Here is a 24369-nt window from a genome sequence, read left to right as displayed (position 1 = left end):
TGTGCATAATAATTTGTCCATTATTATTTTCAAAATTCTTCAAGCTCTGAAAAATTGGTCGTCTATCATTGCTAGACAACATTTTCAGGACTTGCCATAGATTTTCAAGTAGATTTAAGTCAAAACTGTAACTCGGCCACTCAGGAACGTTCACTGTCTTCTAGGTAAGCAACTCCAGTGTAGATTTGGGCTCGGGTTTTAGGTTATTGTCCTGCTGAAAGGTACATTCATCTCCCAGTGTCTGGTGGAAAGCTGACTGAACCAGGTTGTCCTCTAGGATTTTGCCTGCACTTAACTCCAATTTGTTTTCAGTATTACTTTAGTGCCTTGTTGCAAACAAAATGCATGTTTTTTAATATTTTTATTCTGTACAGGCCTCCTTCTTTTCACTCTGTCAATTAGGTTAGTATTGTGGAGTAACTACAATGTTGTTGATCCATCCTCAGTTTTCTCCTATTACAGCCATTAAACTCTGTAACTGTTTCAAAGTCACTATTGGCCTCATGGTGAAATCCCTTCCTCTCTGGCAACTGAAAGGACGCACATGTATATTTAACTCTATACTTTCTTATAACTATTATGGCATGTCCTTCTACTAATGTTCATGTCCTTCTACTAATATTCAATTCCAGGACATTTTGAAAACATTTGTAGGATATTGTCACGTTAACTGAAACAAATTGAGACTCCCTTGGAACGTTACCTAATGTTGTAGGAATGTTCACTGTTTTCTGGGTATTATACTGTATCAGGGCTGATGAAGCTAGAAAAGCATTGCATACCAATCAGGATTTGGTAAGGTAGCCTTTGATCTTTGTGTGCCCTGTGACCCCTGCAGGTTTTGGTATGGAAGCCACTCTGCTGCTGGTGGTGGGGTTCAGTCACACACGTGGTGTTGCCATCTCCTTCCTGGTGTTAGCTGTGGGCTTCAGTGGCTTTGCCATCTCAGGTATAATAGCTTCAGCTCAGCATAATTTTAGATGTATTTATCATGTTTAATAACCTTATTCAGTCAAATGAGGTTACAGACATAATTATTTGTGTGTTTCTGTTGTAAAGTTGTGAATCCAAGAATAAATGTTGAGTCTGGAGATGTATCCTCTTACTGCTGCTGAACTATGTTTGATAAGCCTCAGTTCAAGTTTCAAAGTTTCCCCACGTGCACAGAACACAACAGGTGTAAAACAGTACAGTGAAATTATTACCTTGAGAACTCTTTCTGAACAATGCAGTGATAATAATAATAACATACACTACCGTTCAAAAGTTTGGGGTCACTTAGAAATGTCCTTGTTTTCCATGAAAACATACATGAAATGAGTTGCAAAATGAATAGGAAATATAGTCAAGACGTTGACAAGGTTATAAATAATGATTTTTAATTGAAATAATAATTGTGTCCTTCAAACTTGGCTTCCGTCAAAGAATCCTCCATTTGCAGCAATTACAGCCTAGCAGACCTTTGGCATTCTAGTTGTGAATTTGTTGAGGTAATCTGAAAATATTTCACCCCATGCCCCATGCTTCCTGAAGCACTTCTTACGTACCATACGGTCAAGCTGCTCCCACAACAGCTCAATAGGGTTGAGATCCGGTGACCGTGTTGGCCACTCCATTATAGACAGAATACCAGCTGACTGCTTCTTCCCTAAATAGTTATTGCATAGTTTGGAGCTGTGCTTTGGGTCATTGTCCTGTTGTAGGAGGAAATTGGCTCCAATTAAGCAGCGTCCACAGGGTATGGCATGGCATTGCAAAATGGAGTGATAGGCTTCCTTCTTCAATATCCCTTTTACCCTGTATAAATCTCCCACTTTACCACCACCAAAGCACCCCCAGACCTTCACATTGCCTCCACCATGCTTGACAGATGGTGTCAAGCACTCCTCCAGCATCTTTTCATTCTTTCTGCATCTCACAAATGTTCTTCTTTGTGATCTGAACACCTCAAACTTAGAATTGTCTGTCCATTACACTTGTTTTCAATCTTCCTCTGTCGATTGTCTGTGTTCTTTTGACCATCTTAATCTTTTCTTTTTATTGGCCAATCTGAGATATGGCTTTTCTTTGCAACTCTGCATCCCGGAGTCACCTTTTCACTGTTGACGTTGAGACTGGTGTTTTGCGGGTACTATTTAATGAAGCTGCCAGTTGAGGACTTGTGAGGCGTCTGTTTCTCAAACTAGACACTCTAATGTACTTGTCCCACTCCTCTTTCTATTCTGGTTAGAGCCAGTTTGGGCTGTTCTGTGAAGGGAGTAGTACACAGCGTTGTATGAGATCTTCAGTTTCTTGGCAATTTCTCCCATGGAATAGCCTTCATTTCTCAGAACAAGAATAGACTGATGAGTTTCAGAAGAAAGGTCTTTGTTTCTGGCCATTTTGATCCTGTAATCGAACCCACAAATGCTGATGCTCCAGATACTCAACTAGTCTAAAGAAGGCCAGTTTTATTGCTTCAGCTGTGCTAACATAATTGCAAAAAGGGTTTTCTAATGATCAATTAGCCTTTTAAAATGATCAACCTGGATTAGCTAACACAACGTGCCATTGGAACACAGGAGTGATAGTTGCTGATAATGGGCCTCTGTACACCTATGTAGATATTCCATAAAAAGTCTTTTTTTCCCCCAGCTACAATAGTCATTTACAACATTAACAATGTCTACACTGTATTTCTGATCAATTTGATGTTATTTTAAAGGACAACATTTTTAGCTTTTCTTTCAAAAACAAGGACATTTGTAAGTGACCCCAAACTTTTGAACAGTAGTGTATATAATAATACATTAATAAAATGTATTCATATACATTACTGTTTGGCTAAATGGTTATTTATTAATCCAAATGGATGACCCCAAAAACATTTCTAAGAGACAGCGTGAAGAGTGTGTGGTATTCAATATCTAATAATAAATAATACATGGGATAATGGGATTTCATGTTGTCCTTTTTAATTACCCAAAGATCATTTGACAGTGGCATGAACAATTTACTCTGATGGACTGTACTTGTTACTGTATAACCAGGGTTCAACGTAAACCACTTGGACATTGCCCCTCGCTATGCCAGTATCCTAATGGGCATCTCCAATGGCGTTGGCACACTGTCTGGAATGGTGTGCCCCCTTATCGTTGGAGCACTGACTAAACACAAGGTATTGTAACATTCAACATTACAGACAAATTCTAACAGCTGTCAATGAGATTAGAAAAATGAGCCAGGATAAGACTACGGCATCAATATTAGGAAGTCCCTTAGATGTCAGACGAAACTCCCCCTGAGGGACTTCCTAATATGTATACTGTATAGGACACGAGTAACACGACTGGTGAATGACACAATGAGATACTGATTTTATAACATTGTCAATCAAATCAAACATTATATCAGACAAGTGTGACAGTTTGGTCACTGACTCAAGTCTTTCCCCCTCTGTAGACCCGTCTGGAGTGGCAAAACGTGTTTGTGATTGCCGCCATGGTGCACTACACGGGGGTCATCTTCTATGCTATCTTTGCCTCGGGCGACAAGCAGGACTGGGCCGACCCGGAGAGCACCAGTGACGATAAGATCGGCATCATCGACGAAGACGAGCTGGCCGAAGAGACGGAGCTCAACAGCGAGATTGCCATGGCACCCAAGAAGAGCTATGGAACCACAGAGAACCCGTCGGGCTGGAAGAAGAAGAAAGGAGTCACCATGCAGCAGGATGAGGATGATGGGAACTCCCACCATGGTAATGGGAACTACCAGGAGCAGTATAAGTGATGTGCCCTAAGTATCAGGGTCATTGGCTGTCCTTGCTCTTCACCTTTTTCCTGAAGCGTGCACTTGCACACTTTCTCACATGGCTTCAACAATGGTGGAAACTCCCTCCAGCCAATCCTTTCACCAATCCTATGCTTTAATATCCATGTGGCGTGTGCAAATGCCCACTTCTGGAAAAGGGTAGAGAACCGAGACACAAAATTATCTCTAATGACCCCCTCCCTATTCGATATATTGTGCACTACAACTACAGGGAATAGGGTGTCACTTGAGAAGCACTGCAGGACTTCCCCTTCACGTCAACATCAAGTGAACGAAGGGTATAGTGACATACTTAGGGCGCTGTTCAAAAATAATTGACACTTGGAAAGGGGGTCATTTGAGAGGACTTTGCCTTCACGTCAACATCCAGTAAAGGAAGAAGGGTCAAATTCACACAGACCGGCAGAACTATCAGTGGTCATTCTTCTGAGAAGTTACAAAAGAAGTTTCAGCAGCCATCGGTCAATTACCACAAACTTGCTTTCTGTTGTTGTTTGGTCATTTTATCCATTTGATGGTTTTACCTCGTACTGAGACATCTTTACATTATCGTGTGGTCCCTGATGATGAGGTCACATTTCACTAACCAGGTGTTGCGTCTGAGGCTGAGTAAATGGTGTCAAATGAGAGAGAAATTCGACACATTTGTCTGGTAGGAACTCACAGACGAAGGGACATTACAATTTGTGTAATAGAAAAATAAAAATATATACAGTACCAGTCAAAAGTTTGGACATACCTACTCATTCCAGGGTTTTTCTTTATTTTTACAATTTTCTACATTGTAGAATAATAGTGAAGACATCAAAATTATGAAATAACACATATGGAATCATGTAGTAACCAAAAAAGTGTTGAACAAATCTAAATATATTTTATATTTGAGATTCTTCAAAGTAGCCACCCTTTGCCTTGAGGACAGCTTTCCACACTTTTGGCATTCTCTCAACCAGCTTCATGAGGTAGTCACCTGGAATGCATTTAAATTACCAGGTGTGCCTTGTTAAAAGTTAATTTCTAACCTTCTTAATGCGTTTGAGCCAATCAGTTGTGTTGTGACAAGGTCGGGGTGATATACAGAAGATAGCCCTTTTTGGTAAAAGACCAAGTCCATATTATGGCAAGAACAGCTGAAATAAGCAAAGAGAACGACAGTCCATCATTATTTTAAGAAATTATAGTCAGTCAATCTGGAATTTTCAAGAACTTTGAAAGCTTCTTCAAGTGCAGTCGCAAAAACCATCAAGCGCTATGATGAAACTGGCTCTCATGAGGATCGCCACAGGAAAGGAAGACCCAGAGTTACCTTTGCTGCAGAGGATAAGTTCATTAGAGTTAACTGCACCTTAGATTGCAGCCCAAATAAATGCTTTGTGAGACGCAGAGTAGGTGAACGGATGATCTCCCCATGTGTGGTTCCCACCATGAAGCATGGAGGAGGAGCTGTGATGGTGGGGTGGGTGCTTTGCTGGTGACACTGTCAGGGATTTATTTACAATGTAGAAAATAGTACAAATTAAGAAAAACCTTTGAATGAGTAGCTGTGTCCAAACTTTGACTGGTACTGTATATTTTTTCAGCAATGTAAATGTATGCAACTTTGGTATAATGCTGCCTTCAAATGCTCCTTGGAGTCTCATTTCCCATTTGTGAAGTTGTAAATAAAATACAATTGTGTTCAAGTTCTGAAGTTGGAACAATTATCCAACCAATGAGATTTTAGCTAGCTAGATGAGCTAGCTAACATTGCTAATAATAAAGTAAGCTAGCGTGATAACGTTGCCGACAATAACGTCAAACTAGCTATTATCCACAGCTACTGACCAACGTTCTTTGCACAGTATGGGCAGATGAAACATACTGGAGTATGGCTTACCTTTAATTGAATGTGAATAGTTTTGTTTTGTGTCAGCTATGCAACTAAGGGGACGTGCATATCATGAATGTGACTGGTTTGCTTTCAGCATTATTGAAGTAGACCACAGTGTTAAAATTATAGGCCTTTTTTGTTGTTGCTTGTAACAATTTGCTACTGTTTAGTGACAATACTCTACCACAGCTCTCAGCCTGCTGTCCATGCCTTACCAGGCCCTGGTCCCACTGTTTCCCTTTAATTCACTAGTTTCAGCATTGCTATGTGTATTTATGGAGCTGTAAGCTCTCAGTAGGACAAATATACTGTGGAAGGTAAAACTGTGCACATATTCTCCAAGTGGGTTGAAGTCACATATCATCATGCAATCATCTACTATTGATCTATTTGATATTCATGTTTATTTACTAATTTTTTAATTGTCTGAATAACAGGTTGATTGACTACTCCTCAAACATAAAACAAAATATGAAAAAAATGATGTATATAGTGTATGGGATCAAATTATTAATGCTATTTATAGGACTTATGGGACAGTGATTTTTTTCTCTTTTTTTGTACAGTATATAATTATTTGTCATTCTATTGTTTGATAAATGCACTCTACTATTTTCAGATTGTCCAGCTTTTAACTTGAATATTGTCTATTCTGTATTGAGAGGTTTGTTTAAAACAATAAACACCCTGAACAAGTCTAAACTATGGATCACTGAGTAATGGGAATCGAGTTGTTCTTTATTCCACCACTGATTGTTCATTTCAAAGTTATTTGTGGTAAATCCACCATCAAGTGCAATTTGTCAATTGCTTTAACTCAAAATAAATCTTACAGTTTGAAACCCCCAATTTGTCCTATTGTAAACCGGGGGAGGGGGGCTGCAGGCAGGCTTGTGTGGACTGATTATATACACTCCAACTTTTTGTAGACCTCAAACTGCCCACAAAACCACATGGCCTTACAGTAAATTCCATGTATAGATTGAAGGTAAACATCATTAGCCATGAGTAAGTGAACACATGGATAAAAACAATATTCATACCGTTTGACTGTCTTTATCTGCCACTACCTTGAGACAAAATGTCTGTTCTACAATCAACACTAAGCTGTGTGTTTACTCAAATTAGCTTTCTGAATCATTGTAACAACTACACAGACCGCTCTGCTTCCCATCATCTCTCAGTAAACATCCTTCACCTTATCTGTTCTGTTCCTAAACACTTAGATCCACCAGTTAGCTAGCAAATTCATGGGACACTAGTTTACAGTCATTTGTGCAGGCAAATACTGTGTTTATCGTATTTCCTGATTTAAAATTGGCTACTAATAGTGGATCCATCCTGCTCGAGAGGTAACTCAGGATGAATATAATAAATAGAAAATAATGAATGAAAGCATGTACAGTGGTGGAAAAAAGTATTTGATCCCCTGCTGATTTTGTGCGTTTGCTGACTTACAAAGAAATGATCAGTCTATCATTTTAATAGTAGGTTTATTTGAACAGTGAGAGACAGAATAACAACAAAAAAATCCTGAAAAACGCATGTCAAAAATGTTATAAAATGATTTGCATTTTAATGAGGGAAATAAGCATTTGACCCCTCTGCAAAACATGACTTACTACTAAGTGGAAAAACCCTTGTTGGCAATCACAGAGGTCAGACGTTTCTTGTAGTTGGCCACCAGGTTTGCACACATCTCAGGAGGGATTTTGTCCCACTCCTCTTTGCAAATCTTCTCCAAGTCATTAAGGTTTCGAGGCTGACGTTTGGCAACTCGAACCTTCAGCTCCCTCCACAGATTTTCTATGGGATTAAGGTCTGGAGACTGGCTAGGCCACTCCAGGACCTTAATGTGCTTCTTCTTGAGCCACTCCTTTGTTGCCTTGGCAGTGTGTTTTGGGTCATTGTCATGCTGGAATACCCATCCACGACCCATTTTCAATGCCCTGGCTGAGGGAAGAAGGTTCTCACCCAAGATTTGACGGTACATGGCCCCATCCATCCTCCCTTTGATGCAGTGAAGTTGTCCTGTCCCCTTAGCAGATAAACACCCCCAAAGCAGAATGTTTCCACCTCGATGTTTGACGGTGGAGATGGTGTTCTTGGGGTCATAGGCAGCATTCCTCCTCCTCCAAACACGGTGAGTTGAGTTGATGTCATCGAGCTCCATTTTGGTCTCATCTGACCACAACACTTTCACCAGTTGTCCTCTGAGTCATTCAGATGTTCATTGGCAAACTTCAGACAGGCATGTATATGTATTCTTGAGCAGGGGGACCTTGCGGGCGCTGCAGGATTTCAGTCCTTCACGGCGTAGTGTGTTACCAATTGTTTTCTTGGTGACTATGGTCCCAGCTGCCTTGAAATCATTGACAAGATCCTCCCGTGTAGGCTGATTCCTCACCGTTCTCATGATCATTGCAACTCCACGAGGTGAGATCTTGCATGGAGCCCCAGGCCGAGGGAGATTGACAGTTCTTTTGTGTTTCTTCCATTTGCGAATAATCGCACCAAATGTTGTCACCTTCTCACCAAGCTGCTTGGCGATGGTCTTGTAGCCCATTCCAGCCTTGTGTAGGTCTACAATCTTGTCCCTGACATCCTTGGAGAGCTCTTTGGTCTTGGCCATGGTGGAGAGTTTGGAATCTGATTGATTGATTGCTTCTGTGGACAGGTGTCTTTTATACAGGTAACAAGCTGTGGTTAGGAGCACACCCTTCAAATACTTATTTCCCTCATTAAAATGCAAATCAATTTATAACATTTCTGACATGCGTTTTTCTGGATATTTTTGTTGTTATTCTGTCTCTCACTGTTCAAATAAACCTACCATTAAAATTATAGACTGATCCTTTCTTTGTCAGTGGGCAAACATACAAAATCAGCAGGGGATCAAATACTTTTTTCCCCCACTGTACTTTTTAAGAGGGCCTATTACCTTTTCTTTATATTTTTACTGTAAGGCCAGTTGCAGTGACTTCCAGAGGAGGTAAATGCTGTGTAATTACAATTTGGTCCTTAAAGACCAGCTTGCTATATTCTTTTTATCTGCCATTGTATGTTAATGAGTTGTTCTCACAGATAGGCCTGGGAAGGGTTCAAGGTTATGGACCTTGTTATTGGTTTATATTCATTGGAATTTATGTGACAGTCTTTGAGAGCTTGTTTGAGAAGACGAGCAGCTCTTTGCTGCCTGTTTGAAGCCCAGTGTTTGATCAACTTATCTCCTCCTCTCCAATTACAAGTTGAAGGTGGTTCAAAACTGTAAACAGTCAGCTTTTCTATTCACAATCAATAACCAAATGTGAGCTAAAAGGTGAAAAGACAATAGTGATCACTGAGTAAGAGGGGAAAGCATATCGTACACTGCTAAAAATACATGTAATTTGCGTTTTTTGAGCTGTGCTGTGACCCACGTAAGAAAATGTAGCACCATTTATTCTGTTAGTGTTTATTGATTGTGACCACGCTACAACATGTCCACCACAATAAATAAACTGAAATTGTACCCTTACCAGTAAGTGGTAACCATACCAAAAATACCACTAGAAAGCAATACAATCTGTTTAATAGTGAAGAAAATATAGTCGTCTACTGTACATGTTACAAGGTTCTCAGTCCTACTACGTGTCCTTCTCATGAGGCCACCACAACCCAGTCCACCCCAACCCAGTCCACCACAACCCAGTCCACCCCAAAGCCCTCGGACACACAGCAGCTACTTAGTCCACAAGCAGACAGCAGCCAATGGCAAAGGTCCTGTTTATTTCAGATTGACTGTCTGTTCTGTTGACTCAGAAGGGCCTCTTTGGATGGAGCAACAGACCCATCAATGATTAAACACTTGTTTTTGGATATATAGAAGCTTATAGAAACACTGGGGCCTATTTCCAGCTTTATTCTCGTCAAAGCTTTCCTCCTACTACATCTAGTAGTGAATGGTCAAGCAAAGAGGTGAATGGCTTCTTACTGTAACACATTGGCTAAACAAACTAAAACCAGGCCACAAATCAAGACACCCTTCTGAGAACAATGTCTTATGAAGAGGATCCCTTATCAGAATAGAGACTGCCAACCAGTCTACCTGAAAAGGAAATCTTAGTTTTCTTCAGCACTAGAATAGTTATTTCCCGATACTGTTATATTTTCCTACTTTAGCTGTTCTCTCTGCAATCCATCAACATTTAGAGTGCTCTAGCTGCCATACTACATGTACAATATATTACAACACCTGACAATTAGGTGGCCTAGCCAGGAGAGCAATTCCACTATGGCTGCCTATAGACATTGTGCTGAGGTGTAGATTAAACTTTCACTTACAAACACAGCATCATATAATATTTGTGTTAGATATGATTTATGAAAAACATGATCTATCTAATGAATGCCTTCCCGAATGGGGACAGACTTCAGTTCAACATCTAGTTTTGATTCATATTTGGCTAAGTTTTCGACTAATGTGGATTTAACATGAAATCAACAGAAAATATCACCATGTCATTGGATTTAGGTTAAAATTTGGGTGAAAAAAAAAATGTCCTTAAATTGATTAATTTTTGCAAATCCCATCAGTTTTCCATGTTGATTCAAGGTCATCTCATAGATTTCTTTGGTTGAAATGATTTGACCAGTTTTTGCCCAATGGGTTGGCTCTCTGCTTGATCACTTGTGCCTTATCCAAGACCAAGTTGCCTGTGACTAATTGTGTGTTAGTGTGTGTGTGTTTTTGTGTGTGTGCTTGTTGGGGGGGGGGGGGATGGGGGGGGGGGGGGGGGGGTGCTGGTCTGCTTTTCTCTGTGTTAGGGACTACACATGGCTGCCAGATTGCTTTGCTGAATGAGGAGGATTTTGGGGGGATGGGAGGAGGTGGGAGGAGGGGGAAGAGGGGTAGTGCGTTCATGGAGAGGAATGGACAGCTTAATTAATAACCACTGTCCCCTTTCTCCATGACCCCAGCCAGTCACACATACTCTCCCTGCAACCCCAGACAGCCAGTAGCAGCTAGATGCTCATGAGCAAATATTGATGGTGCTGTACTTTACAATGTGGAGATCAGAGAGAGAGGGTGAAGGCTGGGACTAGACTGGACTGTTACACTGGGGAAATCAACAGGAAAGAATACGGTAAGAACGAATGATAGAGAGGGACAGGTTGATTCTTTGTGTGGGTTGACAAACTGGCCTGAAGGCCCTTGTTGGGGTCTTCATGTGGGCTGTTGTATAATCTCTGGGGAAATTAGCCCTGGCTAATTAATTAAAGCTATGTCAGGTGCGATTTATAAAAGCAGTGGTTCACATGGTGATTTACCTCCTCTCTGCTCACTGCATGATGGTGTCAGTTAACGTCGCCATAGGTGCTGTTAGTCAGTAACAGATTCAGGGAGTCCATGGAAAAGTTTGGGGAAATGACTGTTCATTTTACTGTGATAACAGAGGAATAGACTAGCAACTCTCAAGGATCTCTTTAATTATGAATGTACTGCACAGGAACAGACCTCATTTAATAGAGAATATAACCTAAAGGGAATACTCGTCAGAATAATTGTTTTGGAATTGTTGTGTTGGGTACATTGTGGTTATGGTTACAGCAATAAGGGAAACATCACATAACACAAGACAAGAAGTCTGAGTCCATGTCAATGCTTAAATCACATCTGAATAATTTTTTTTAGGTCTGGAAGATAAATAACAAATTATGATTTTTTGTGTAATTCCCCTTTAATTCTGCATATGGCCCTTTAATTGTGAATCTAGCAAGTGAGAAATGTGCTGTCTAATGTGCTAGTCTAGTGATGGTTCTGTAATGCTGTTGCTCATTTAAAGTTAGCAAATACCAAGTAATAGATAAAAATGATATACTTCCTGATGATATACTTCTGCCAGGTAAGCCTACTTTACAGTTAACATTAAATTGAGAAGGTTTTGGGGAAATTACTGTCTGTCAACCCACAAGATGGTTATCACATCAGCTGGCTACACACAGAAATAAGTGAAAGAAATACATTCGCACCACACAGACATACAGGGGCAATATTGCTGGAAATTAATTGGCAGCTATTGTGTTAGGTTTGGCTTTTTAAGCCAATAGTGGCTAACCGGGGGCGGGATAATGTCAGCGTTGCATTGATTAGATAGTAGCTGGGAGCTTGCAGTGTCTAATACTTGTGAGATTTGTTAATGACAATTTGCAGTGGAACATGTGAAAATTGCATGTACTTTCAGAATTGTTTGGGGAGCTAGTCATAGGTGGGCTGTGAGCTACTGGTAGCTTGCGATCGACCTGTTGGAGACCCTGGTTTAACATGATTTTGCACACACACAATTATCTGTAAGGTCCCTCAGTCGAGCAGTGAATTTCGAACACAGATTCAACCACAAAGACCAGGGACGTTTTCAAATGCCTTGCAAAGAAGGGCACCTAATTGGTACATGGTTAATAATAACAAAAAGGCAGACATTGAATATCCCTTTGAGCATGGTGAAGTTATTAATTACACTTTGGATGGTGCATCAATACACCCAGTCACTACAAAGATACAGGCGTCCTTCCTAACTCAGTTGCCGGAGTAGAAGGAAAACGCTCAGGGATTTCACCAAAGACCAAAGGTGACTTTAAAACACTTGCAGAGCTTAATAGCTGTAATAGGAGAAAACTGAGGCTGGATCAACAACATTGTAGTTACTCCATAATGCTAACCTACATGACAACGTGAAAAGAAGGACTGTACAGAATAAAAATATTCCAAAACAAAAGCATCCTAAGTGAATAAAGTAAAACAGTAGAAATGTGGCAAAGAGATTAACTTTATGTCCTGAATAGAATTGTTTTATCATTTATTTAACCAGGCAAGTCAGTTAAGAACAAATTCTTATTTACAATAACGGACGATGCTGGGCCAAATCCGGACGATGCTGGGCGCCGCGCCATGGGACTCCCAATCACGACCGGTTGTGATACAGCCTGGATTCGAAACAGGGTGTCTGTAGTGACGCCTCAAGCACTGAGATGCAGTGCCTTAGACCGCTACGCCACTCGGGAGCCCACAAACCGTTATGTTTCGAGCAAATCCAACACAACATATCACTGAGTACCACTCTTCATATTTTCAAGCATGGTGGTGGCTGTATCATATTATGGGTATGCTTGCCATCGGCAAGGACTAGCGAGTTATTTTAGGATAAAAATAAATGGAATAGAGCTAAGCACAGGCAAAATCCTGGTTCAGTCTGTTTTCCAACAGACACTGGGAGACAAATTCACCTTTCAGCAGGACAATAACTTTAAACACAAGGCAATATATACACTGGAGTTGCTTACCAAGACGAGAGTTGAATGTTCCTGAGAGGCCTACAGTAGTTGCAGCTTAAAAATATATGACAAGACTTGAAAATGGCTGGGTGAGAAAAACATTTATGTAATCAATTTTGAATTCAGGCTGTAACACAGCAAATTGTTGAATTAGTCAAGGGGTATAAATACTGTAACAGGTGGAAATTCGCTGCTCATCTGAGGGACCTTTGAGATAATTGTATGTGTGGGGTACATAGATGAGGTAGTCATTAAAAAAATCAGGTTAAACACTATTGTTGCACATAGAGTGAGTCAATTCAACTCACTATGTGACTTGTTAAGCAAATGTTTACTCCTTAACTTATTTAGGCTTGCCATAACAAAGGGGTTTGAATACTTACATTATTTATTAATTTGTAAAAATTCTCTAAAAACATAATTCCTGTTTGACATTCTGGGGTATTTTGTGTAGGCGAGCGACATAAAATCTAAATTTCATCCAAATTAAATTCAGGCAGTAACACAACAAAATGTGGAAAAACTAAAGGGGACAGTGGAGATCAAGTTTATAAGTTGCCTGGCTGGGCTGATGAGACAGTGGATTGCGCAGTCAGATGGAACAGAGTAAATAGGCATTTTAGCGTCATAGATTTAGCCATTGGTAACTTGTGCAATAGACATTGGATGGAATGCGGTTTTAACCAATCAGAATTCAGGATTAGACCCACCCGTTGCATAAAATGTATTTAATCTGTAACTTGGCAGATTTAAACAGATTCAATCTGTAACTCAGCCACTCAGGAACATTCACTGTCTTCTTGATAAGCAACTCCAGTGTAGATTTGTGTTGTAGATTATTGTCCTGCTGAAAGGTGAATTCCTCTCCCAGTCTCTCATGTAAAGCAAACTGAACCAGATTTTCCTCTGGGATTTTGTCTGTGTTTAGCTCCATCCATTTATTTTTATCAAAATAAAATTCTGCCTGTATTTGCTGATGTCAAGCATACACATACCAGGATGCATTCACCACCATGCTTGAAAATAAGGAGGCAGGAACTCAGTGAAGTGTTGTGTTAGATTTGTCCCAAACACAAGGCTTTGCATTTAAGCCAAAAAGTGTATTCCTTTGTTGTGTTTTCTTGCAGTATTACTTTAGTGCCTTGTTGCATACAAGATGCATGTTTTGGAATATTTTTATTCTGTACATATCTGGCATAGACAGGGCTTGGACTGTAATTGGTTAATCCCACTCTGTAACACTATAAAATATGAAGAAATCCAAGGGGTCTGAAAACTTTTGTAAGGGCTAAAGAGTTGTCTGTGAGGTATTTAACAGGTTAGCTACTTTATCACAAAGCTGCTTAACAAAATGTAAAACTCACACTAACATTATGTCTAGGTGTATCTTCGTTTCCTACAGGATTGGACTGGAAATAATTTACTTCCATCATCTTTATTCTGAGCTGAGGTCCATCCAGATTTGTGAATGAATGAGTGGGTGGGCCCCGAAGTCAATGTGGTGGGACCACTACAGATCCCACACAACGATGGATTCCCATTGTCCGAGAACTCACACTTCTTTGGTAAGCAACCTCCAGTGACTAGCCTGGACCCAGATCAGTACTGTATGTGCTTCATCTAACTCCTCCTACTATTTTTCTCAAGCATAAACATAATATGCAGTGTACTATATACAGTTGAAGTCGGAAGTTTACATACACCTTAGCCAAATACATTTAAACTCAGTTTTTTACAATTCCTGACATTTAATCCTAGTAACAATTCCCTGTTTTAGGTCAGTTAGGATCACCACTTTATTTTAAGAATATGAAATGTCAGAATAATAGTAGAGAGAATGAATTATTTCAGCTTTTATTTCTTTCATCACATTCCCAGTGGGTCAGAAGTTTACATACACTCAATTAGTATTTGGTAGCATTGCCTTTAAATTGTTTAACTTGGGTCAAATGTTTCAGGTAGCCTTCCACAAGCTTCCCACAATAAGTTGGGTGAATTTTGGCCCATTCCTCCTGACAGAGCTGGTGTAACTGAGTCAGGTTTGTAGGCCTCCTTGCTCGCACACGCTTTTTCAGTTCTGCCCACAAATCTTCTATAGGGCTGAGGTCAGGACTTTGTGATGGCTACTCCAATACCTTGACTTTGTTGTCCTTAAGCCATTTTGCTACAACTTTGGAAGTATGCTTGGAGTCATTGTTCATTTGGAAGACCCATTTGCAACCAAGCTTTAACTTCCTGACTGATGTCTTGAGATGTTGCTTCAATATATCCACATCATTTTCCTACCTTATGATGCCATCTATTTTGTGAAGTGCACCAGTCCCTCCTGCAACAAAGCACCCCCACAACATGATGCTGCCCCCCCCCCCCCCCCCCTGTGCTTCACGGTTGAGATGGTGTTCTTTGGCTTGCAAGCCTCCCCCTTTTTGAATAGAACAGTTCTATTCTTGTTTCATCAGACCAGGGGACATTTCTCCAAAAAGTACCATCTTTGTCCCCATGTGCAGTTGCAAACCGTAGTCTGGCTTTTTTATGGTGGTTTGGGAGCAGTGGCTTCTTCCTTGCTGAGCGGCCTTTCAGGTTATGTCGATATAGGACTCGTTTTACTGTGGATATAGATACTTTTGTACCTGTTTCCTCCAGCATCTTCACAAGGTCCTTTGCTGTTGTTCTGGGACTGATTTGCACTTTTCGCACCAAAGTACATTCATCTCTAGGAGACAGAACGCGTCTCCTTCCTGAGCGGTATGACGGCTGTGTGGTCCCATTGTGTTTGTACTTGCGTACTATTGTTTGTACAGATGAACGTGGTACCTTCAGGCATTTGGAAATTGATCCCAAGGATGAACCAGACTTGTGGAGGTCTACAATTTTTTGTTCTTCTGAGGTCTTGGCTGATTTCTTTTGATTTTCCCATGATGTCAAGCAAAGAGGCACTGAGTTTGAAGGTAGGTCTTGAAATACATCCACAGGTACACCTCCAATTGACTCAAAGGATGTCAATTAGCCTATCAGAAGCTTCTAAAGCCATTACATAATTTTCTGGAATTTTCCAAGAAGTTTAAAGGCACAGTCAACTTAGTGTATGTAAACTTCTGACTGACTGGAATTGTGATACAGTGAATTAAAAGTGAAATAATCTGTCTGTAAACAATTGTTGGAAAAATTACTTGTGTCATGCATGAAGTAGATGTCCTAACCGACTTTCCAAAACTATAATTTGTTAGCAAGAAATTTATGTAGTGGTTGAAAAACGAGTTTTATTGACTATAACCTAAGTGTATGTAATCTTCTGACTTTAACTGTAACAGTATATGCATATGCAATGGCGAATTTTACAGGTAAATCTTGGTGGGGCAAACGCTTCTTTTTTTATGCATGCCAGCAAAGCCACTACACAACACAACACTAACCAATACATTAATTGCACTATAACGGTGACAAACGGTGCTGTTAGGGCCTCCATAAAGCTGTCCCAACAGCAGAGCTTTCTTTTCAGCAACATGGAGTGATTCCTTAACACCGCTACACCTGGTTATCAACGGAGCCTTGTCTGGCAGCGAAACAGTTAATTCAGCCTCGTTTACTGCCTTTTTAAAAAACATAGCTGATATGGCTGACTTGCTTAAACAAATGTAGTTTCTACTGACAATTGAGATGTACAAACTATGGCATAAGGGAACGATTAGCGAATAAGAGGCAATTCGTAATAAGACATTAATGAGCGAGCTAAGATGGACGTACTCAATATAAGGTTTTGTTAAGCACTTTTGAAATGTACAGGGACAGAATTCAGAACATGGGTCATTCATACAGTATTCTCCCAGTACACCAAGTCAGAACCATAGGATAAATAAAGGGGGCCTATAAGCAGACAATGAAAGCTCATACAATATTCGATGATGACATTTCTCTAAAACAGGCTATAGGCTACATGTGCACCACCAATTCAGAACAGTAAGTAAATTATGAGGCGGAAAGGGACCAAATTATTAGGGTGAGACACGTGCTACCAACAGATTACTACACGACATACACTTAGTATTACTTTCTTAGCTACAGTATACATATCTCCCTGGCGTATAACATCATTTATGCAGCAGCATACAATACATTTTTGGACTCACCTTGTTGTGCTATGCTCACTTGAACAGGAAGGTGGCGCGGAGGTCCTTCGTGGGCAAATTTAGTCATCAAACTTTATCATCAAAGTCTGTCTTTCTCTGGATTTTTGGTGCTTTCTAGACATCTGGGAACGCTGAAAAAAAACATGGTTGAATCATGACGTCAGTGATCTTCATGTCGGAGCTCTAGAAAGAGGCCAGAGTTCCCGACATGGAATTCTGAGTTGGATGACCGTTCAAAACGTATTTTCCCAGTAGGAGTTGTCTTGAACACACTGACGTCTGAGATTTCCCAGTTCCGAGTTTCCAGTTGTTTTAAACGTGGCAGATGTCATGCTGGATTGACAGCATGGCCAATGTATTCAACCTTTTATGGCCGATGGTGTTGCATGTGAATGTTTATCCTTTTAAGCTTGGAAAAGAGACCCTTAATCTTAGACTTGGGACCATACAGCCACTCCACTGAATAGCAGGCTAGTGATTGCTTTGCAATGCTTGCAGTTAGCCACTGATTCCTTCCAAACCACTCATTGTTGAATTTGTGATTTCCAACTTGTTGTGTAATGTTTATGTCCAATGGCCGATGAGCACCGATATGTTTTTTCTATAATTTCTCTTCATATGACAAGGATTTAAAAGGATTTGCCAGTCGATTGTTGACTTGATTCATGATGATGACTGCTTGTCTATCTTGCTAGCTAAGCTTTTGAAAGTATGATGTTGACATGATCAGTCCAATCAAAGCTACGGTAGATATAACGTGTTTTAATGTCATTTTATCTGTGGCCAATGAACTTGAGCCTTCTTCGATGGGCACTTCTAATGTATATCTATGACAGCAACCAAGAGGCTTTAATTCTTGAGCTCTCCCTGTAGATTTTGAGGTGACGCAGTGTTCCCATGAGTGTTAGAACTCTGAGCCAATCACGGTGCAACTAGAGTACATTACTAACCCCTACGCTCTGTATTTTCCACTGGCTGCCCCATCACCACCACAGAAAGCACTAAGCTAGGCTAAAACACCTGCATTTTGGAGCTACCTTTCTCAAGAATGCAAAAAAGAGGCCAAATTTGTATGCAACTTTATTAACTCAAAGATTTGCATAATCTGCCGTGAATGACGGGTCACCACTGTACATATGGCATGACAATGATTGTTAGGGAGTTGGCACATGCAGATCTGGGATCAGGCGGTCCAGTGGCCAGCTCTGACACACATTACACCTCAGGCAGTAGCAGCCAGTCACACAAGCCAGATGTCAAAGTGACTTTGCACATTACCGAACCAACTACCTGTAATGATGGGCAGAAATGTCTGTCAGGTTAATAAGTAGCCATGGCAACCTTTGCTCCCATTTGGCACTCCTAAATCAGACCTCAAACAAGCACCAAGGGACTACTGTACCGAATTCTTCTGGAGAAGTTCCATTGCCAAAGATAATAGAGGGAGGTATGCTGAAGTAGAAGAAGTAAAGGTAAGAGTAGAGCCGTAGAGGGGGATTACTTTTCAGGTGGTCAGAGAAAGAGAGAGAGACCTGGGTGTGCTGGGTCTGCTGGGTCACCCTGAGATGGCCATGGTCTAGATTAGAACAGATCTTCAGGTCAGTCTCTCATGCCTGTCGATCTTATTGTGTCAGCTTGGATTATGTGTATTATAAAATGAGTTTGGATTAACTCAACCCTATAGAACTGTACGGCTACATTCCAGCAGCTTTTTTTGTGTTCCAGTATTTCCTTTTACCTTAACGTATTTGAATGAATAAAAGTGATATGAAATGGTTCCAATGCTAGCTGACGTCTAACCTTCAAGGGTTCATGCCCACATAATAGAAATATCATTATTATAGTTTATGACACTAATGATAAAGCATTGTGAAATATTATTATATGTCAAATATAAATAAGATAAGTACTATTACCTCTTTGGAGAATAGTTGGAAAGCTCAAGCCGTCCCGTCAATCTGCTGTGACGGTGTGTTCTGTAAGAGTGTGAGGTTATTTATGACTGGGTTTATGTAGGTTACTATCCCCTGTTATGTCAATGTTTAAATACTCAGATTAAGTCACCATCTAATACTACTGTAACAGCTGGAAAGTGATTTTGACAGTCGTACTACACTATCCTTGGGAAAGTATAGGAGTTATTGGCTTGTGAAATGTGTAGCTATTGCGGATTTTCTGAACCATGCTGAAACCAAGCTGACTTTTTAGTTGGCTAAAGAAACTTTAGCCAACACTTCTAACCAGTGATACGATAAATTAATCTATGCGTCTTTCTTTTCTCCTCCCAGATATTCTGGCAGAGCAAGGTAGCCCCCTGCTCCAGGACCAAGAGGTCTTATCCTTCACCAACTATCCCAACATGCAATACCCCTCGGTGGAGCCCACCATGTCCTCCCCTCCATACTACTCCAATCAGAATTACTACCCCCAATACAGCGTTGAGGAGTGGTACTCACCCACAGAGATGTATGAACTGAGGAAAGAACCCCTGGAGGGTAGCTATGATGTTGAAATGGAAGAGGCATCCGCCATAGCGCCTGCGGTGTGCAAGAGGACCAGGCACACTTCCCACGCAGGCAGGGTCAAAGGGGAGGAGCTGTGTGTGGTGTGTGGGGACAAGGCATCTGGGTACCACTATAACGCTCTCACCTGTGAGGGGTGTAAAGGTAATTGCAGTGGTTAAGTGTGCTACATCTTTATCATAGCTGTAGACATTGAAGTGTTACGGACTACAGATCTTCACCGTCTTCTACAACATAGATCCAAATAATTGCATCTTCTACATTCAACACTTGAGAAACCACTCTATGGATGGGCTCACTTCTTCTAAAAGCCTGTGTTGATCACTTCTGGTTTTGCTCCGTAGCTATTGCTAGAACAGTATCGTAATCTGAATATAGTTGGGAGATTCTATAATGTAATATGATGTCTACAGAGTAACCCACTGGTATGACAAACATCCAGAAGGTGATCAGTATGATATTTCGTCATGACGAGGATGAATGAATGAATTGTCTCTGGACTCAGTGTCAGGAGTAAGCAGCATGACTTTACTGAACGTCTTCATGTAAAAATGACGAGCTCAGTGACACCCAACATGAAGAATCACAACAACACCTCCCTAACTTTCTTAATGACAGCATTTCTACTCTATTTCTTGTAAATCCTCAGATGAATGGGTGTTATGGTTGCGGTCACTGGGCTCTCCTGCCTCGTATCAGAGTGTAGATTTGAGGTTCGGTTGTCTCTCGTCGGATCACCCTCCTGATATAGCTCCCTCTATAGCATTCCACTCTATAATGGCGTAGGGAACCCGGAGCTAAGCAATGTTAATGTGTGTCGTTGTACTTATCTCCTTGCACTTGAATGTCTAATTACCTGTTCCAAGCTATCGAGTGTGTGCCCACTGTATGGAACTAGTCCAATAAGGCTCTTAGGGGGCATCTTTCTCGCACTGGTAGTTAGTGTAAAAATAAAATAAAATGTTATTGGTGCTGTATACATATGTTGCAGATGTTATTGCGGGTGTAGCAAAATGCTGATGTTTCTAGCTACAACAGTGCAGTAATACCTAACAATACAAAACAATACACGCAAATCCCAAAAATGTATAAAATGATTAGGAAATATAGAAATATTACAATGAGCAATGTCATACTGCGCAATATAAATATATACAGTGCATTCGGAAAGTATTCAGACCCCTTCACTTTTTGCACATTTTGTTATGTTATAGCCTTATGCTAAAATGGATACAATTATACATTTTTCTCATCAATCTACACAAAATAACCCATAATGACGAAGCGAAAACAGGTTTTTAGATTTTTTTGCAAATGTATTAAAAATAAAAAACAGAAATACTTTATTTACATAACTATTCAGACCCTTTGCTATGAGACTCGAAATTGAACTCAGGTGCATCCTGTTTCCATTGATCATCCTTGAGATGTTTCTACAACTTGATTGGAGTCCACCTGTGGTAAATTCAATTGATTGGACATGATTTGGAAAAGCACAAACCTGTCTATATAAGGTTCCACAATTGACAGTGCATGTCAGACCAAAAACCAAGCCATGAGGTCAAAGGAATTGTCCGTAGAGCGCCGAGACAGGATTGTGTCGAGGCACAGATCTAAGGAAGGATACCAAAACATTTCTGCAGCATTGAAGGTCCCCAAGAACACAGTGACCTCCATCATTCTTAAATGGAAGAAGTTTGGAACCACCAAGACTCTGAAGGTCAGGGCAGGATACTGGGCGGAGTCTGGCTAGTGGTGACTATTTAACAGTCTGATGGCCTGGAGCACTGTGTTTTCCTTGGAGCGGGCGAATGCATCGGTGTCCATGACTTGGCTGGTTTTCCCTTTATAATCCATGATTGTCTGGAGTCCCTGCCACATATGTCTCGTGTCTGATCAGTTGAATTGCGACTCCACTTTGTTTCTGTACTGACGTTTTGCCTGTTTGATTGCCTTACGGAGGGCATAGCTGGACTGTACACTGTGTGGCACTTTTGAAAGGGGTTAATGTTAATGGTTTGAAGCACCCCTTGGGAATAGGTCAAGACCAAGGGCATAGATCAGTCACAAACCAATGCCATCACTCCATTAGAGGTTTTATTTATGGGCGACCGTGTACCTGTATCGTGTCATAGGGTTTGTAGGGTAAGGCTATCAGGCTTGTCAGCTTATCAGATCCAAGGCACGGTCCACCTCTACCACATACAGATCCTAATTCGACCTATATTGTTACAGGAAAATAATCCAGCAACAGGATTTGAACATTAATCCATAATGTTGCTTGATCGATGGTTAGGCTATGATAGTTGGGCAAAAGTAGGCTACATGAAAAGTGCAATACCGTAAATATGACTGTGTTAGTGTGGGTTTTCAGTGAATTTATTTAAATCACAAAGCTCATCTCCAAATTCTCGGCAACAAAAGAGTGATCAAATTAAGATCCTGCATCTGTAGTGGTGTTATTTGCTTTACAGTACATAATACCACTAGTATTTCATCATATGACCAAAGACTGAGGTCACTGGGTAATTGTTCTGATCATTGCCTTTAGGCTTCTTCAGACGGAGCATCACAAAGAACGCCGTGTACAAGTGCAAGAGTAAAGGGACCTGTGAGATGGACATGTACATGCGCAGGAAGTGCCAGGAGTGTCGTCTCCGGAAGTGCAAGGAGATGGGCATGCTGGCAGAATGTGAGTATATCAGCACTCACGCCAACAGCTGTTGGCATCTCTCCATTTACTATCATTGGATACTCTACCTATTATGTCACACTTGATGGTACAGTCTGTGAGGTACTGGTATTATTGATAAGGTAAGGGACCAAGAGTAAATGGAAACCATAAACCATCATTACTGAAAGATTCAACAAGAAAGGTGGTCATGACATTTGAAGGAACACCCATGTTTCTTCCCTCTTGATGGCCTTTACTCCAGAATCCATGTAGTTGCAGATGCATAGATCTCCTACCGCATCGCTAAGCATATTGCTATTTCTTATGTGCAAAAGATTATCTTGCCAATGACAGGAAATGAATTTGGTGATAACACCAGCTCTTTGATATACTACTATGTGCATTTATTACTTGAGAGACTACACTGCAGGTTTTAATAACTCATGGTACATGGTACCTGCCCGTACAAAAATTAATATTCAACCCTTTTCTTTTAATTCAACTGAAGCACTGGCACATCTCAGAGGACCTTTAAGAAGAAGTGCACCTGCTATTTCCCAATAGAACAAATTGCAGGGCATATCTTCAATAGTATTGCATTTTACCGTTCACGTATACATTTACCATTCATGTATTCATATAAATTACATGGTTAAACAGTCACTCACTCTCAGTATTTGATTCAGATTGACATATGTCTAGCTGTGAGTCTGACCCCCTGACTATCTATTCAGACTGTATGATATCATCATTTTTTTTCTTTCAATGCACTGGGGACATTCTAAGATCATAGCAGAGAACTTTCATTTTGGATTCTGACAACTTTTTTGAATTTCACTGGGGGACAGTGTGTCATACCGCTCACAACAGAAAGGTCTCACCATTGTTGCTATTCAAGGGAAGGAGACGCAGAGAGAGTCAACTGGAAGATAAGGTATTTTTGCAGAAACAAAAAAAGAATGGGGAAATGAAGGTGTAAATCTTGATCAAAAAGACATGGTCATGATGAAATCTTTGTGTCCTTCCCTCCAGCCTAATCCTACCACTAAGAAGACCCAATTAGTGGGTGTATTTGGAGAATCAGGCAAGGAGAGCAGGACGGAGTTCACCATTAACATACTCGCTGCATTAACATACTCGCTGCATAAAATACAGGAGTTGTATAATTAAGGAATAAGGCATGAGGGGGTGTAGTATATGGCCAATATACCATGGCTAAGGGCTGTTCTTATGTACCGTACAATGCAGAGTGCCTGGATACAGTCTTAGCCATGGTATATTGGACATACTGTATACAGTACCACAAACTCTTTACCAACGTAACATTTTTTGGTTTGTTTGTGGTGCGGGGAGTCAGCTTTTTGTTCACCCACACCTGCGCACAATTGCTAATAAGCCATCCACAACCGCCCGACTATATGTGAAAAAGTGAACATCTGAGGCTTGCACCTGACCCTAAACCGCAAATATAGAAAATGCGCTATGGGCTATTCAAAAACGTCAGAATATTTATTTGACAGGGGGTGCACTATTTTTGAGCCTGATTTGGATATATTTCTGCTTTGGTAGGCAACTTGTCTATAATTAGATATGTGCAGCTTCTCTTCTGTCATTATATGTTGCCCTAGAAGACTAAATAAACCCTTGTTCACCAGAATAATGTAAAATCGATAGAATGAATGCTTCAATTTATTTGACATCGGTAAAGTTCTCTCTCATCATCTTTCGCTGAGAAAATAATTATGACAGTGTGTCATTATTTGGGAAGGGTGTCAGTGTACTGAGAAGGCAGCATTTGAACAGTCAAGTTTAAGTCTAGCAATACTCAGAGCGGGGACCCAGGACCCAGTTTGGGGAAACCCTGCCTTAGTGAATGATTTGCAATGTAAGGACTCAGAACAGTAAGAAATAGAAGGGGATGGGAGAAAATGCAATAACTGAGAAAATACTGGAAAGATTTTCTGTGCAAAACTTGCAGATGACATCAGTTTGACCGGTTGTAAGGAAATAGAAAGCTGTGAAAATGACCCAACATGTTTCTGATAAGATTTC

At 40.6% G+C, this 24369-nt stretch overlaps 2 protein-coding genes and 1 long non-coding RNA gene across 7 annotated transcripts in view; 2 read left to right on the top strand and 1 right to left on the bottom strand.

Moving 5' to 3' along the window:
* The window catches only part of LOC115152177 (vesicular glutamate transporter 3-like), a 40009-nt gene extending 35789 nt beyond the window's left edge, over positions 1-4220 (top strand). Inside the window, exons 10-12 of the mRNA XM_029696754.1 lie at positions 839-949; positions 3030-3157; positions 3442-4220. Coding sequence (XP_029552614.1) covers positions 839-949; positions 3030-3157; positions 3442-3771 — 569 coding nt within the window. The 3' untranslated portion in view covers positions 3772-4220. The remainder of the gene's footprint in view (positions 1-838; positions 950-3029; positions 3158-3441) is intronic.
* On the bottom strand, positions 3552-19207 carry LOC115152178 (uncharacterized). The gene is made up of 3 exons (XR_003867435.1): positions 19038-19207; positions 17122-17252; positions 3552-3677 (listed from the first exon to the last, which is right to left on the bottom strand). It is a non-coding gene; the product is annotated as an uncharacterized LOC115152178 (long non-coding RNA).
* LOC115152176 (bile acid receptor) overlaps positions 10641-24369 on the top strand; it is a 28284-nt gene continuing 14555 nt past the window's right edge. The window contains exons 1-4 of one of the 5 annotated variants that reach the window (XM_029696752.1): positions 10641-10809; positions 14376-14559; positions 19410-19787; positions 22195-22335. In XM_029696752.1, coding sequence (XP_029552612.1) covers positions 14463-14559; positions 19410-19787; positions 22195-22335 — 616 coding nt within the window. In that variant the 5' untranslated portion in view covers positions 10641-10809; positions 14376-14462. Of the gene's footprint in view, positions 10810-13933; positions 14560-17889; positions 18594-19409; positions 19788-22194; positions 22336-24369 lie in introns of those variants that run through there. The other 4 variants (XM_029696751.1, XM_029696748.1, XM_029696750.1 and 1 more) reach the window with 4 other exon arrangements.

The sequence above is a fragment of the Salmo trutta genome, chromosome 17 (genome assembly GCF_901001165.1).
Source record: "Salmo trutta chromosome 17, fSalTru1.1, whole genome shotgun sequence".
Taxonomy (NCBI): domain Eukaryota; kingdom Metazoa; phylum Chordata; class Actinopteri; order Salmoniformes; family Salmonidae; genus Salmo; species Salmo trutta.
The sequence above is the reverse complement of the archived record's forward strand: the minus strand, read 5'-3'. Positions and strand labels throughout refer to the sequence as shown.